Source organism: Bubalus bubalis, chromosome 6 (genome assembly GCF_019923935.1).
Source record: "Bubalus bubalis isolate 160015118507 breed Murrah chromosome 6, NDDB_SH_1, whole genome shotgun sequence".
NCBI lineage: Eukaryota > Metazoa > Chordata > Mammalia > Artiodactyla > Bovidae > Bubalus > Bubalus bubalis.
The window spans coordinates 106,219,786-106,236,250 of NC_059162.1; the positions used below are offsets into that span (position 1 = coordinate 106,219,786).

Consider the following 16,465-nt stretch of genomic DNA (forward strand, 5'->3'; position numbering starts at 1 on the left):
TTAAAAGGGCTAACCTGGATATCAAAACCTCTGAGTTACAGTCCAGGCTCTTTCCAGCTGTGATCCCTCCTGCCTGGGGCTCTGTTTCCTCAGCCTCCCTACAGGTGATCACTCAGGTTGACTGATGTCTAAGGGTCCTTCTTGTCTGACGGTGTAGCATTCCTGGAATGCTAACCTGTTTCCTTCCTTCTCAGGCCCCAATAGAACATGCCCTTCAAGGTTCATTCCTGGGCCCCCTTTCCTTACTCATCCTTTTTCCAAACTCCAGCACTTCCCTCAGTGTCTAAACTCATGATTCTTAAAGAGAATTTCCTTCAGCACTAACCTGGGTACTTAATAACATTCTGTGTTGCTAAATACTTATTTTATCTTATGTTTGTTAACGTGCCCAGCACAACGGCGGACGCACAGCAAGTGCTGAAGGAACACTGACAAACGGAAATCGTTACTCAACTGAGGACCGCGACGCCTCCGAGGAGCTGTTTATGACCCTAGGCCAGGCAGAACTTCAGACGTGTGGTTTAAACCTATGAGACTTAACAGTTCACTGAGCTCACTCTCCAGAAACCACCACAGTGACACAAGAGGAAGACTTTGAAATGGCATCACTGATGAGGGCAATTACATGTTAAATACAATAATGTAATGATAACATGTGCCCCATGCACTCTGCAGTTTACAGCACATGATCACGTGTAAATACTATGCTTGACTCTTCTCGGTAGCCAGTCAGCATCCCCATGTCACGGAAAACTGCAACACTCAGAGGCTGAGGGCAGGGAAAACTATGCAAGAACTGGAACCAGAATCCTCATCTTCCGCCCGAGCTGCTCTCTGCCCACCCCCAGCTCCCTGCATCATCAGCTACACGAGCTCATCCCACTCTGGGCTCCATGCCCCTCTAACAACCCCCCTCCCCGGGGCAATCACTGGCAAGGGTCACAGACCACTTCTGCCTCAGGGGATGCTTTTAAATTGTAAAAAGGTTGAAATCTACAGAAAACTACAAAGAATTAAAACTGCTTAACCTTAGGAGGACAATACTATTGAACTGTTAGTATCTTTATTCCTCTGCACAACTTTGTGTGTATGTATGTCCATATATAAAAAATGCAGAAACATCAGAAACATTCCTCCATGCTTGATGTATCTGACATAACTTCAGCTAGCTGCAAAGTACTATTTCATCATATTGAAATGAGTTTATTTCACCAACCCTGTGTTGTGTTTGTTCATAATTTTTAACACACTGTATACAATGCTGTGAAAAAAGTTTTTGTGCCCATCCATGATGACTCCCTTAAGGTAAGTCTTTACAAGTGGATTTGCTGGGGAGAAAGGATGCACACTCAAGGTTTTTGGTACTTGTCAACTGATCTACAGCTTCCCCAGTGGCCCAGTGGTAAAGAATCTGCCTGCCAAGCAGGAAATGTGGGTTTGATCCCTGGGTTGGGAAGATTCCCTGGAGAAGGAAATGGCAACCCACTCCAGTATTCTTGCCTGGGAAATTCTATGGACAGAGGAGCCTGGTGGGTTATATATATAGTCCATGGGGTCACAAAGAATCAGACATGACTTAGCAACTAAATAGCAACTGCTCTAAAAAACTTTACACATAGTGTACACTCTCAAAAATAATGTTATGAATATATTCCATTTACCTCACTCTGGCCAGTGCTCTCTGTATTGACAGAGTATGTGTGCACTCATGTGTATCAGCTGAACACAGGTAAAGACCAGATAAATCTGACAGGTAAAAACTCTTCTCTGCTGCTGTCGTTTGCAAGTGGGGGAGTTACTATTTTCCTCTTGAAACACTCTCCCTTGGCTTCTAAGACCCCTGCTTGTCTCCTCCAGCAGAGTACCCCATCCCACTCACTTCTTCAATGCGGATGTCCCCCTGGTTCTGTCCACAGTCCTGTTCTCCCTCTTAGACTTTCAACCTGGGGAGGAGCTTATCCACCTGAGACTTTAGCACCATCATCAGGTCCTGCCTGCCTCTCAGTTACACCCCCAGTGCAGACCTTCTCCTGGATGCCTTGTCTCAATACTGATTAGACATGACTGAAGCAGAAACCTGGCTGTTGACGTAGGCCCCTGCCTCACGATGGCAGTTCAGTCTACTATTGACTCCACCTTCTAATTCTTCTTGAATCCCCTCAGACTTCCGGCACACCTCAAACTTATGTGGTTCACGGAGCATCTCCCCAACCCTGGACCACTGTAACAGGCTTCCAAATGGTCTCTGTGTTTCTCATTTCAACCCCATCCCTCCCTCACTCCTCATTCCCCAGACTGAATTTCTAAATAGCAATCTGATCTCTGTAAACAGTATAAAAGCCTTCCATGGTCTTTCATTGCTTACAGCAGCATTTCCCAAACTGAGGCTTCTGAGGGGTTTCCTATGAAGAGAAGTTTAGTCAACACTGGATTCTACATTTCCCCCCCCCTCCCTCTAGGAGAGCCCTAATGCAATCAGCATTTTATAAACTCTGAAAAGTCCTGCAGTAAAGAAACCTGCTTACTTATAAATGCATTTGACCATGCCTTGTTTTTTTAAAAAGATCATATCTTGGGGCCCAGACCCCAAAGGCAGTCATTTCAAGTTCAGTTTTTCAACCACCAGAGAGATCATCATTTTTCTAAGAGACTACTGCTAGCCACTGATTTTGGCTGCAACATGCCTGTTAGTTAGAGTTCGCTTCCACTGTTTAACGGGCCGAGTTTTGGTATGCGGAGGTGAAGAGTTCTGTGGATTTAACGGGCCGAGTTTTGGTATGCGGAGGTGAAGAGTTCTGTGGATTTAACGGGCAGAGTTTTGGTATGCGGAGGTGAAGAGTTCTGTGGATTTAACGGGCCGAGTTTTGGTATGCGGAGGTGAAGAGTTCTGTGGATGGGAGCTTGTGGATTGTCACGCTAGTGCAACAGTGTGAACGTGCTACTGACCTGTACGCCTAAAAATGGTCGGGATGGTAAGTTACATGTATTTCACCATATAATTTGTCTAATGCTCAGAAACATTCACGGACCCCTAGGGTAAATGTGCACGTATTCATTATCTCCATCCAAACATGATTGCCTTTGCCGCGGCTCAATTCAGAAAGTCAAATCTCCAATTCTGGCAGTACCAGGAACCTACTGAGTTGACTACTTTAACCTTTACATTTGGCTAAAGAAATGTGCAGGCTGAGATAGCTTTCATCATCTTAAACAGCTATGTAAAGGCAGATAACACGATTACGCAACATTAGTATTATATCATAAATTTTGTACTGTCCACAGAATAACATTCTCTGTGGTACAGCCAAGTAAATGCAACCCAAATGAATAAAAAGTCCACCAAAGTGGAGATTCAAGAAGCCACAGTAATCCTCACAGAATCCTAGGCAGCTTCTCATTGTGACGTTCATGCCCTTCCAAGTCACCTATTACATCTGCCTGGGCCCTTAAGTGTTTCTTTATTAGCACAACTTTTATTTGCTGAGATGTAGCTCATCCTGTCCTTCATGGTAGAGTTATGATATCTAAGCCTAACAGGAGTTCTGGACTCTACAGCCAATGGAATCAGGATGAGGGCACCCTTGGGAGGGCATAGGGGTGAGCCTTACCTTGTCTGCTCCAAGAGATGCTGAAAAAGGCTACTATGTTCCATAGAAAATAGGTCCTAGATGGCCCTCCCATATATCCTTGGGGGTTCCAATTTCTAGCTAACAAGACAAGGAAAAGCAAGCAGTGTTCTCCTTGGCCAGCAGCACAATCTTATCGTGAATAGAGCAAGTAGAGCAGGCAGCAAACAGGCAACGATTCCAGAATGTCACATGCAGCATCTCTCTTTCGTTTAGTTCAATCACACATGACATGAAAAATAAAACTTTATTAATAGATTTGGAAATGAATAATCTTATTTTACTGACTTAAGGTTAAAAAGAAATATATATTGCTTCTCATTGGAAATAATCAAAGGGATTTTTATAGCAAAGAAATTGGTTCGTGATATAATTAAATTTTAAAATAGATTTAAACCTGCTCTAGTTTTTATCAGAATAAGTGTTTTTAAAACTAACTACTTCATAAAAAGAAATTCCTAATGAAGATTATTGCCCTATTATTACTCTGGGTTTATTGGAGTATATGCAGAACGAGTTAAGAGGAATTTATGAGCATATCTGAATTCATGTGAGAACCTTCTTTATTTTTTATTAATTTTTAAAGACTGTCTTGATGTGGACCAGTTTTAAAGTCTTTACTGAATCTGTTACAATATCGCTTCTGTTTTATGTTTTGGATTTCGGGCCAGGAAGCATGTGGGATGTTAGCTCCCCGACCAGGGACTGAACCTGTGCTCCCTACACTGGAAGGCACGTCCCAATCGCTGGACTGCCAGGGAAGTCCCAGAACCTTTAGCTCTAAATGCTTCAGATTCTGACAATAAGTCGCATCCAAAGAAGCGACATAACAGTACTGCAAACATTTCTGTTAGGTTTATAAAGTAAGCCTTACCAATTTAATTACGCAGTAACACACATATAAGAAGGGATGGTGGTGGGTATGTTAGCCCACGAGACACGCAGCATGTAGGTCAGGAGCCAGACTGTGGGATCTGAACCCTTCTCTGCCACTGATTAGCTGCCTCTCCTCAGGAAGGTTGTTTACCTTTTCTGTGCTTCAATTTGCTATTTTATATAATGGAGATAATAATAGTAGCTACACCTCCTAGAGGTGAACATGTATTATTGGTAAAATGATTATAATAGTGTGTAGTATAAAAACCTGTAAGTACTTGTTAAACAGAAACTCAGAACAAATTCCACGGATACTGTCTCAACAGGCATATTTTATGCTTTGTCAACTTACAATAGTTAGAAGAGCTATGGTTTGGCTATTTCAAAGCATTCATAAAGGCAGCAAGGTACCACAGAGCCAAGAGATGCTGAAGTTTAAAAAGCAAAGCCATTCTCACGGGCCAGGATGTGGGTAAGAGGGACAAAGCTTAAAAGCCAACCTATGGGAGACTGACTGGAAACCGAGGAGCTGGAGTCAGAGCGCTTTATTTTACTCCCAGGATGGTGCACTAGAATGAAAAATACATAAACACAAAGAAACAGAGCAGGAAACGCAGAAATTGGTCAAGAAGGACAAACTGGTGGAGAGTGGGGGAGGCTCCTGCGTACCCACATGCAGCTCGGCTAACAGAGGGAAGGGAAGGAGCAGCTGAAGGGGATGCACGACAGGGATCTGACCATCTCCCGCTTGCCGCGGCCCCACAGGCCTCCAGCGGCAGGCGCCATCGCTCACACTCAGCTGGCCGTTCTCTCTGGCCTCTGGGCTAGTGTGCCAGCCTTTGTAGGATGAAGCAGACCGAGACCTCATGGACCCACTCAGGTGACTCCCTGCCTTACAAGTGCCCAGGCCCGCTGCCAGATGTTCTTCATCCTTCTGGTTAAAGGAGCTCCCAGTCCTCCCCTCCCCGGAGGGGCCTAGTACCCTCCCCGACTTTGAGACGCACAAATTCCAGGCAAGGTCACCAGCAGCACGAACAGGGAGCTGACAGGCCTTTTTAGGGCTTATTTCCAGGCTGGTGTTAGTGTAACACCTCACACGGAAATATTTCACGACACTAATAAATTCCTAATTCTTATTTACTGTGTTTCCAGAAACCCATCTCCCTCAACAGCATCCACCCCTCCTGCTCTCTCCCCTGGTCTGCCCTGGCACCCCGACCAAGTTCCCATCTGCACTAACTGGGATGACATCTGGGCAGCTTAACAACAGACACCAAACAGACCCCACTGTTAGCACCCTGTGGAATCACGAAAGACCAGTGGTGAGGGCATGGCTGACAAGTAACACGTGCTGAGCGTGGCTTCTTACCTCGGCAGGGGTCGTTTTTCACGAGGAACTCATCCAGGGCCATCCACCCTCCGCCAACACGGACCATCACGGTGCTGCGCAGGATGCGGACCAGCCGCAGCTGCTGGGAGTCCCCGAACTGCAGGGCCAAGGACACAGGTGAGCCAGGGCGCTGGGGGGCAGGGCGGGTTGATACGCCCCTAACGGAGCAGATTGTATTCAGATGGAGTGACAAGTTCGCAGTTTGGGGTGAATTTTAACTCTCACTCTTTTGCATTTTTCACAGAAAACTTAAAATATGGAAAAGCTAAAGGCCACGGGTCTTGACGTACTTTCTACTGGAATAAAGTTTAAGTGCTGAGGGTTGTGACCCTGCCCCAAAGGGGAAGGTGGAGGGCAGACAAGGCCTTAGCTCACTTTGAGTCTTTCAAAGACACTGCCCAAATTAAAATCCACTACAATTCTTTGTTAAGCTAGTTTGTTTCCATAAAAGAGAAGGTAGCTGTGAGGTGGATGTCAGCTTCTGAATACAGTGTGCTCAAAAGTTAAATGGAAAACAGCAAATAATCTCAAGTCTCAAGGAAACCCTTGCAAAGCATCATCATCATTACAAGCTTAGAAGGAAATCTGATTTTCCACATTATTTTAGAAATAAACCCTTAAATATTCTCTAATTGTGATTGTCACCAGCAGAAAATTTTCTTCAGCTGAACAAATGATTAGATAGTGTTTATACTAAAATTTAGTTGAAATTAAAATTTTAATCTACCATGCTGACTGTAAGTAGTTTTCAACAATCATTTCGATATTAAAAAAGCATGATTTTCTGATATTTATTTTTCCTTTTTTTCCTGCCAAATATGCCAACTTCCCAACCCTATCAACATTTGGAGTTTCCTATTGCATAAATTATCCTCTTCCCAAAATAAAGAGGCAACAGAAGAGAATCATGAGACCTCAAAACAAAAATCAAACATATGGTTGGAGAAACGGAATTCCTAAAATTGTTTAATTCAAAGAGAACTGCAGGGGCTGGGAGGGAGCGCGGGGATTCAATTACTTAAGATTTTCAAAGTTAAAAGGAGAACCATAACTTTGAAACTGGGCACAAAATTTGAAAATGCCAGAAAGGATCTTTGAGAAGGATCCATAATCAACCTCTATCAAAATTAGTATTTTTGTGGTAATTCTTCATATGACTTTGTACCCACTCAAGCTCACTGTTAATTTATACAGGCAAGGTGATTGAAAAAAATACCACCCCCCACCCAAGCCCTTATCTTAGGAAATAAAATCCGTCCTTCATCTTTCATCTCACCCAGGTTATAGGTTTTTATACAAAGTGACTGCAGCCACAGCCTAGTGTGGTGTGAAGAGCACTGAAGTGGGGACCGGAAACGTGAGGGAATGAACGTCCTGTCCCAGGAAGGAAGCTGCCCTCAGACACTGGCCCTGTGAGTGGGAGCAGGTAGGCACCGAGGATTCCATCAGATCTAAGCACAGTGTCAGCTTGCGTCACGGTTCGGGGTCTTCTCTGGGTAAGTGAGGGGAGAAGAAAAGGAGCTCTGCGTCTCCCAGGGGGAGTCAGGAAGGAACCCCAAGCTGAGCTATATTCTTAGATTACTGTGCCCCGTCAACGATTTGTCAGCCTAATTGCATTGATTTCATTCTTTTTTCCCCTTAATTTCTTACTAAAGCTCTCTCTGAAGTATTCTAACTTGCTTGTACTGAGCTATGGGGAAAAGGAGGTTTGACCCAAGCCAGAGGCCAAAGTGGCTGGAGAGGCTGAGGCCAGAGTGATGAGTGTGGAAGGAACTACCACAGCTCTACAAACAGGGACCGGCACAAATCTGGCAGAGAGGGGTTGCCAGAGAAGCAAGGACCTCTGGACGGTCTTAGGGGCAACAGTAAGCTCTGTTTCCTTCTCTTACATGGAAAATCCCTTACAGTGACCTGGGTCATGGCTCTGGTATTTCCCGTGTAACTGTGGGCATAGTGGTCCTTAAGGCCTCAGGTGCCTCGTGTATAAAATGAACTTCATAATTCTGTTCCCAACACTGGAATGGGCTCCTCTGACCCTCTGCAGGTCAGTGGAGTAGAGGAGGACATCGGTACCACTTCAAAGGGGCCCTGTACCCATATGCAGTCATTAGCAAACAGGCACAACCTTAGGTGCTACTTGGCACTCTTCTGCAATGATTTATTTAAAGTCAGTTTGGCTGTTCTTGTTTTCATTTTCTTCCATCCTTTGTTCTTCCCACTGGCCCAGAATGTTACTATAGTTAGTGGTTAAGGCAGTGCCTGGAACTCAACATTGATTGAAGGCCTCAAATCCACCAAATGTTTCTGATTTTATTTCCCAAGACAAATTTTACCCATGCAACTTCCTTCCATTTAAAGACATAGGACCCCAGAGCCCTCAAAAAGATGTAAAAGGTTAGAATTACCAAGCAGAGTCAAAAGCATTCAATCTTCTTTGCAAGTTTAATTTGATCCCATTAGATCATACTGGCTGGCCGTAATTGGCAAACTTCAGGCTACAGCCAAGTATGATTCCACACCACACTTCTCACATACCTTACAATTAAAAATATAAATACAACTAAAATATTAATAAGGTATTTAAACAGACTGAGTACCTTAAATATCCCAAGATTTTTTTGACTTAGTGTGCATTATAAATTCTGTGTTAATGGTCAAAAGACTTGGGTGTAAATCAGAACTGTGCTGTCTGGAATTCTGACTTCCAAAACAGAAGGACAAGACTGGGCTCTTTTCAGAGGTGGGATAGACTGATACCACAGATGACTTCCCCGGAACCATACTATATATACTTGTAACTCAGCCCAGCAAAATATTGTTTTTAGCTGATCAAATTTTGAATGGAAAATTATATACACTTGTATCTTTTGCCTGGAAGACAGCTTTAGAACACTTGCCCCACTAGCAGTTTCTCCGCTTGGTAAGACCACCTGATGTGACCCAGGCATGCTTCAGATTTTGTTCTCTCCCCATAGCAAAGAACAGGCAGCATTAGCCACACAGACCATTTCCACCGAAAAGAATGTTTGCAAGGCACACTGTACCTGATTGCCGAGGAAGAACTATAGACAGTTAAGAGTAAAGGATGGAGAAAATGGAAGAAAAAAAACAAAACAAAACAGAGAACATTTTGTCAAATTAACACTAAGGAATGAAAATCATGTAATCATGTTAACAGTTTCAAGAAGAACACATACTGACCATATTCTTATCCAGCTTCAGACTCAGGGATGAGGTTTTACAAGCTAAGAAGACCTAACTTTTGCACTCTATGTTGCTCCTGTTAATTCATCCCTCTCACAGGTAATTAAAACAAAACAAAACTCAACAGACCAGGGTAAGACTGCTTGGAGCCTTATTATAACCCAAAACTTGGGCTGGATCTAGGGCAGCGCCACGCGACAGTGCTTCCCTGCTCAGAGCAGCACTGGGTGGCTCTGCTGTGCCTTGAAGGCGGTTTTGACATGCCCGTGAGTCTTTTTCCTGCTCCTAACTGGCTGCATGCCACTCTATCTGAAATGGCCACCTAAATCCTCTTTGCCAATCCTAGATCTACCTTAGGACCTTAGAGAATCCCAACACGCTGCTGAGTACATTTTAGAAGTCCTGTCATAGACGCTTTTTATGTCCCCGCCTGGCCCCAAACGAAGCTAAAACATAGCATGGCTCACTGTCATTCATGGCCTTACTCAGCACGGCTTTCTGGGGAAGACTACTGAGCGGGCTGAGAGTCCCGTGGGGCCTGGACACAGCTCTTCTAGCCCTGAGCCATATGGGCTCATGACAACCAGCTCTTTGGGGGCAATGGCCAGTCATTAGATAGCTGTTTCCTTATCTTACGATAAAGGTGCCTCCGCGTCCACAAAGACCTGTTCAGCAGTGAAGAGAGGGCTCTGAAATGTCTCCTCTATTGGATCTCATACAAGCAATTGTGGACCAAATAGAGCACTATTTTCCAGATGCAACCATGCGGGGCTCTGAATCTTAGCCCACAGGACACCTGACACCTGCGAAGATGAGGGCCAGACACTGCATATCAAGTCCCACTGGCTCTGGTCCTCCAAGCCTCGGGAGCGGGAAGCTGGGGTCACCCATCTGTCGTGTGTCAGGCTCTTTCACCTGTAAGGGCCACACAGGAGGAATGACCACCACAAAGGACTGGTTTTCTCTTTCTTACCCGGTATTTATTCTCTCCAATCTGCTCCACCTGAAACCTTTTTGCACATTTGCACTGAGCCACTTGTCTTGTGACCTATTAGTAATGAATAAAAACAAAAAGAAAAGTGTGAGGGATAAAGCAAGACTTCCTCTTCAAAGAAACAAAGATCTTTACATGTCATCAGAGAAGCTCTTCATTACATATTTTTAGGAATTCCAGGCTTTTAACACATACATTCATCTTCTGTCGTGAGTCTCATGGAGACTCGGTTAGATGCTGAATATAAAAGAAATTCACCAGTAATGATACAACACATTCTTCCATCTTGCTTCACAATTTCCTCAGAGAAATGTGCTAATATGCATGCATCAATATTAACTGACGAATTAACAGCAAATTATGAGTCGATTTACATCTCTACCTAGGAGCCTGGCCCTGGACCACGCCCCAGACCAGGCCCATTGCCTCTCCCATCTCAGGATCAATTCTATGAGCTCCTAATGAATTCATACTTTTTAGCATGATGCAGTTTTCAGTGTGATACAGTTCTTAAATAGGCAGAGAGGTTGGTGGGTACACATCTTAAACACTATGTGTCAACCCTTAAATGCTACATATGAAGATGCTCCTCTGGACCCTGAGGCAGAGTCTGTTCTAGGCAACATGGTGCCCTGGAGAGGCTCTCTGAAACTGCAGAGCACCACACAGAGGTGACTCACGTGAGTGAATTCTTCGAGACGGAGCCACAGCTCAATAGCTGGAGACCCAAGGGGGCTCCACCATCCAACAGGGGATCCCCAAACAGAACTCCAGATAATCACGTCCCAACAGACATGGTGAAAGGCTGATATGGCAATTGCACCCAACCAAATTCAGGACAGTAACATGTTGTCAAAAATGTACTCAAAATACAATTATTTCTCATACCTCGTCTTCAATTTTATCTGCATCAGTTGTTGGTCGATAAGCATCCTTGTTGGGATGGAGAGCAGCCACGAATTCATAGTAATCGATATAACCATCCCCATCTCGGTCAAAAATGTCTGCAACGGCAGTCATCTCTAACTTGGTAGTAGGGAACTCTGGAGCAAAATTAATCACATTTTGGAACATTAACTAAGAGAAAAGGCTTACTTGGCTGGCTGGAGGTTATATAAATACTTCTTTAAAAGAATTTGTCTTCACTTTTTTTTTTCTGAAAACCAGTACATGCTCCCTTTAGAAAACTTAGAAAATACAAAAAGTTACAAAGAAGATAAACATCACCCCAAAATATATTATGGCATACTCAGAGCATGCCCCAGAACACACTTGGGTTTTGGCATTTTTGCTAACAGACTCATAACCCTCCCAACCCCCTATGCAATTTAAAACAAGAGACCTAGCACCAAACTTCAGAATATACTTATTCACTCCACTATCAACAGGTTGGATATTTACATTATTTCAGGAGAGTGACAATTTGGAATAAACAGGGTGAAGTTTTCCTACATTTAGATTATTGCTTTGGGTTCCTCACAACTGCTTTCCAAAGTGTGAATGTTACAATAACCAGAGTGACTTCTTAAGACATAAAGTGGACTACACTGTCTCTCAGATGGAAATCTCTGCTGGCGGCCCACTGTCTCGAGAATAAGATCTGATCCCTTCATGATGGCCAACAAAGCCCCACATTAATAGTTGTTTTCTACCTTTCCAACTTCACATCTTACCAATCTTGAGGTCATGACACTCCAGCCATGCTAACCTCTGAGAACCTGCCAAGTTCACTCGCCTCTCAGCACTTTGTACCTGCTGCGGTTCTGGCCCCGTCTCTCCCCTGAAATCTTGATGTGGCTGAATCCTTACCATCACTTAGGTCTCAACTCAGGTATTACCTCAGACAGGCCTTCTTGGGCCTCCACGTGAAGCAGCACATCTGTGAGCTGTGCTGTGTGATCTGGGCAAGTCACTTAACTAAATGTCTCACTTATTCCTTTTGCTAAAAATACAAGAGATCACACATTTTGTAAGCTTTTATACAGATGCCAGAAACTGACATGATGAGGGATGTAATGTACAACAAAATGATAAATATAATTAACACTGCTGTATCACATATAAAAGCTGTTGAGAGTAAACCCTAAGAGTTCTCATCACAAGAAATAATTTTTTTGTCTTAAATTGGTACCTATATGAAATGATGTTCACTAAACTTACTGTGATAATCACTTCATATACGTAAATCAAATCATTATGCTGTATACCTTAACCTTATTCAGTGCTGTATGCTACTTACATCTCAATAAAATTGCAAGAAAAAAAAAAATCTGAATTCCTATTGAACAACTGATATTGTGAAAAACTTAAAAAAATATTTTATAGGCGTATCTCATGTCAGTTTCTGGCATCTATGTAACAGCTTATAAAATATATGATTTCATTTCCTATGCTTCAGATGTTATCCCCCTCTTTTTAAAACAAATTTAAGGTTTGCACCAACTCCATCCATGCCAAGCAAGTTCACTGGCACCATTTTCCCAACAGTATATGATCACCCCGTATCTCTCTGTGTCATATTCTGGTAATTCTTGCAATATTTCAAATTTTCCATTATTATATTTGTCATGGTGATCTGTGATCAATGATCTCTGATGTTACTACTGCAAAATGATAATGACTAGCTAAAGGCTCAGACTATGGTCAGCATATTTCAGCAATAAAATATTTTTAAATTAAGGTATATACATCATTTCTTAAGGTATAACACTATTGAATACTTAATAGACTACAGTATAGTATAAACATAACTTTTATATCACTGGGAAACCAAACTCTCTAACGGCTCTCTCCGTTCCAATATTTGCTTTATAAAGGTGGTCTGGAAGTGGACCTGCAGTATCTCCAATGTCTGCCTGTACTTAGAACCTCATTATTCACAATTGGTAGCTCCTTTTCTAAACCTTTTGCTTGCCATAATGTGTCAAATAAGACCTGCTTTTTTTTTTTTTTTTTAATTCTAAGCAAAATGAGGTCCGACTCCCCATCAAAACAATAGACCAGTTTTAGTAAGCAGGTACATTACTTCTTCTCCAAGATTTCAGCTTTCACTTAAGAAAGGCTGTTTAGCCAGAAATATAGCCTGCTTCTACAAAGCAAGTGCGAGGAGTCTAGGTGTGGTCTGGGTTTGGAATTGTGACTGGACTCACTGGATGCTAGAATGCCATCAATAAACTCCTGACGGGTTATCTTCCCATCCTGGTCCTTGTCAATTCGCCGGAAGAAATCCATCACCCGAGACTTTTTGTGATTCATCCAACGCATATACTTTTTCCTCCAGACATCGAAGTCAAAGTTGGCAAATTCCTTCAACTAGACAGAGATCAGAGGAGTCAACAAGACCTGCTGTTTTGGTCTTCAAACCTGCCCAGAGCATACCCAAACTTTCAGACATCCAGCAAAGCCATGCGGGCCTTTTGAGGGGACCAACAATGAAATCTCTGTGCTGCCTCTTTTGTGAAGGCACATTGGCTCCTTCACTTAAAGCCATGACTGCTTACATGAGCTGCGGTAAAATGGAGCAGTGAAAGAAACAGTAACTCAACAACCACCATGGAAGATACAGAGCACGCAGAACAAGAGTGGGTGGGGTCAGCCTTGCTTTCCCTTGGCATTTTTTCAAAGGATCACCCCCTCAGATGGAGAAGAACGGATTCTACCCCAGAAGAGAAGTCCTCAGTGTGCCCCACTTATGTGGTGTTTCTTTTGGATGGCGCCAGAGGGAGTGAACTGCCCTCTGATTCCCACTCTAAGTATTTGGTCCTGGTGGACAGCAGCGGGCCTGTGCAGTGGACAAAGTGATGCTGAGCTACTTGGACTATGCCAGTGACATGGACTCAGGATGACTTAAACAGTGCAGCCGTTTTCCCCCTGGTCTTTCAAACTCCAAAGTTGGAAGGAATGGGGGAAAAAAAAAAAAAAGAAAAAGCCAAAACCAAATATGCTTATAACTCAACTGGATCTACAGAAATAACAACAAAAAACACAGAACACTCACTTCTGGGCATAGCTGCTTTGATATGCACAAATAAAAAAATATAAAAGATATTAGAAATTTATTTTAGAAACTAGGAAGTGAAGTACTATATTTTTCAGATTGGTTAATGATACTTCAAAATAGATTTGCTTTTTATAATCTACTGAAGAATCGACAAATAACAGGATTATTAAAAAACTACTCATTTCATAATTGAGGAGCTTATGTCTTTACACAAAGGGCTCAGTAATGGTCATTTTTATGAGCTGCTCCACACCTGGTGGTAACTTTGCCAAGTTAGGTTCCTGATTGTCAACCACGGCCGGGCACTAAGGAGGATGGCGCCACAGGCCGGACCCGCCGGGACTGGCTGGCAGCCTGCTGCCCACCAGTGCTGCAGCCCGCCAGCTGCTAGTCTCCTCACTTGCGTCTTTTCTCCCAGGGGGCCTGCAGGCCTGAATCCTGGCCTACACTGCTCTGTTGCTCCTTCTGCAGAAGTAGTAGGTCAAGGCACATGGGTCAGTACACAGAGCCTCAGGAGGGCTGTGTTTTGATAAGTCACTTCCCTCCAGGGATGGCTGCCTGGCGGGGCCTCACCTCCTCCAGCCGGTCCAAAGCGTCGTTCAGCTTCCGCTGCCGCTCCAGTGCCAACAGCCACACCTGCTGCCAGCGCCCGGAGAGCTGGTTGATCCGTGGATTTTTTGCTTCAGACTGTGAGAGGATTGGCATGGGAGGAGGGGCAGGCTGACTCAAGGACTTTCCTGAAAGGAAAAATAATCACGAGATCAGAAAAGCTGGTTTTGTCCATTCACAGTGAGAAGGTGCCATCTGGCTGAACCTAAAGGATCTGCACAATGATATCTGGTCAGTAACTGAGGAAGGAAACACAGGACCTGGCCACACTGAGATATGGAAGCACAAACTGCTGCTCTTCCTCAGCCAACAGGTACCTGTCTCATACTTTCAATCAGTTCTGTCCCACTTTAGTGGACCAAGGAGATATCAACAGTTCTACAGGCGCCAACTTATTTTAAGAAGAAACTACTGTAAACCAAATGTAAACAGTCAGTGCTGATGACTAAAATAATCAGAAGGCCGCTACAAATGAATTGGCTTAGCCACCCCAAAATTTCATACCGATTCAAAAAACTGGAGCCTAGCTACTGCCTAAAGAAAAGTGAGTTTAAAAAAAAGATTTTCATTCCAATCGCATATGGTTTTTGAAATGTTCATCCTCAGGGAGCAGGAAGGACACCTCCTGCCCAAGGGCTCCACGTACTGCTGCCGCCACGGGACTTCTCCATGAAAGGCGCGTGGGCTGGCTCTAGGATCTTCCTCTTGTACGTCTTGGTGACCCGATCCACATCAGGCTGCTTTCGAGTCATCTCCTCCATAAACGTCTGTTGAACACATAACAAGAGTTGAGAGTTTTCTTGGACTAAGATGGAAATAGGAAACTTCTTACTAAAAGGGCTAAGCCTGCTACAAATGGACCACTGGAGATGTCTTCATACATGGCCCCACTCCTTTCGAGAAACACGATGAGTGAGGCACTTCATCAGTGCTGGAGACGTGAAGGAATAAGACATGACTCTGACTATCAGGAGCTCACGGCTGAGTGAGGAAACCAGGCCAGGCAGAGCAATGAGTGGTACCCGGGTCCCCAAAGGCAGGCCTAGGATGGGCACGCACAGCCCAAGTTGGGCAGGAAGGCTGCCTGGAGGCTGGTGCCTGAGCTGCGTGCTGAGCAATGAGCCAAAGACTGGGGGCAGGGCGGTCCCACAGAAGCCTGACAGTGGAGTGAGCCAGGGCCCTGATCACTGGCTGAGCTGAGGATGCAATTGGAGGAGGGGCAAGAGGGACAGCTGGAGAGGCAGGCAGCAGAAAGGTCCAGAGAGGCCTTGTGTCAAGCTGAGGGACTGGGATTTTATTCTGAAAGCAATTGGCAAGGGGGTTACAGGTGGGTGGGCAACTGAAGGATTTTGATCCAGAAAAGAGACACCAGCAGATCTCTGTCTTAGAGCTATTGCTCTGGCCTCAGTGTAGCAGGGAGGACATGAGATAAGGGGCTGGGTGGAGGGGCACAGATGTTAGGAACCTAATGTAGTAATTGAGGCAAAACACAGTGAGGGCGTAAGCCAGGGCAGGAGAGGAGCCATGCAGAATTCTGAAAGTAGAACAGATAAGACCCAACAACTGGCTAAATGTAGGGCTACAGAAAGAGAAGAAATCCCACACACACAGCACAGGCTTCTGTGTTGGGTGACTGAGTGGATGAGGAGAGAGGAGGCAGTGTGGAGGGAAGGGTGGGGTTAGGGCCAGGGCCAGGAAGCAAGGCTGCAGTGAAGTTTCAGAGCTGTTTCTGGCTTCCTGTGTGTGCAGATGAGGCAGGAGATATG

At 44.3% G+C, this 16,465-nt stretch overlaps 1 protein-coding gene across 20 annotated transcripts in view; it reads right to left on the bottom strand.

Annotated features, from left to right (window-relative positions):
- MACF1 (microtubule actin crosslinking factor 1) overlaps positions 1–16,465 on the bottom strand; it is a 338,009-nt gene that overhangs the window by 7,426 nt on the left and 314,118 nt on the right. For 12 of the 20 annotated variants that reach the window (XM_044945221.2, XM_044945227.2, XM_044945220.2 and 9 more), the window contains 8 exons: positions 15,346–15,466; positions 14,664–14,827; positions 13,240–13,402; positions 10,979–11,133; positions 10,070–10,144; positions 8,937–8,954; positions 5,872–5,989; positions 5,003–5,071 (listed from right to left, as the gene is read on the bottom strand). In XM_044945221.2, coding sequence (XP_044801156.2) covers positions 5,003–5,071; positions 5,872–5,989; positions 8,937–8,954; positions 10,070–10,144; positions 10,979–11,133; positions 13,240–13,402; positions 14,664–14,827; positions 15,346–15,466 — 883 coding nt within the window. The remainder of the gene's footprint in view (positions 1–5,002; positions 5,072–5,871; positions 5,990–8,936; positions 8,955–10,069; positions 10,145–10,978; positions 11,134–13,239; positions 13,403–14,663; positions 14,828–15,345; positions 15,467–16,465) is intronic. The other 8 variants (XM_044945229.2, XM_044945228.2, XM_044945216.2 and 5 more) reach the window with 3 other exon arrangements.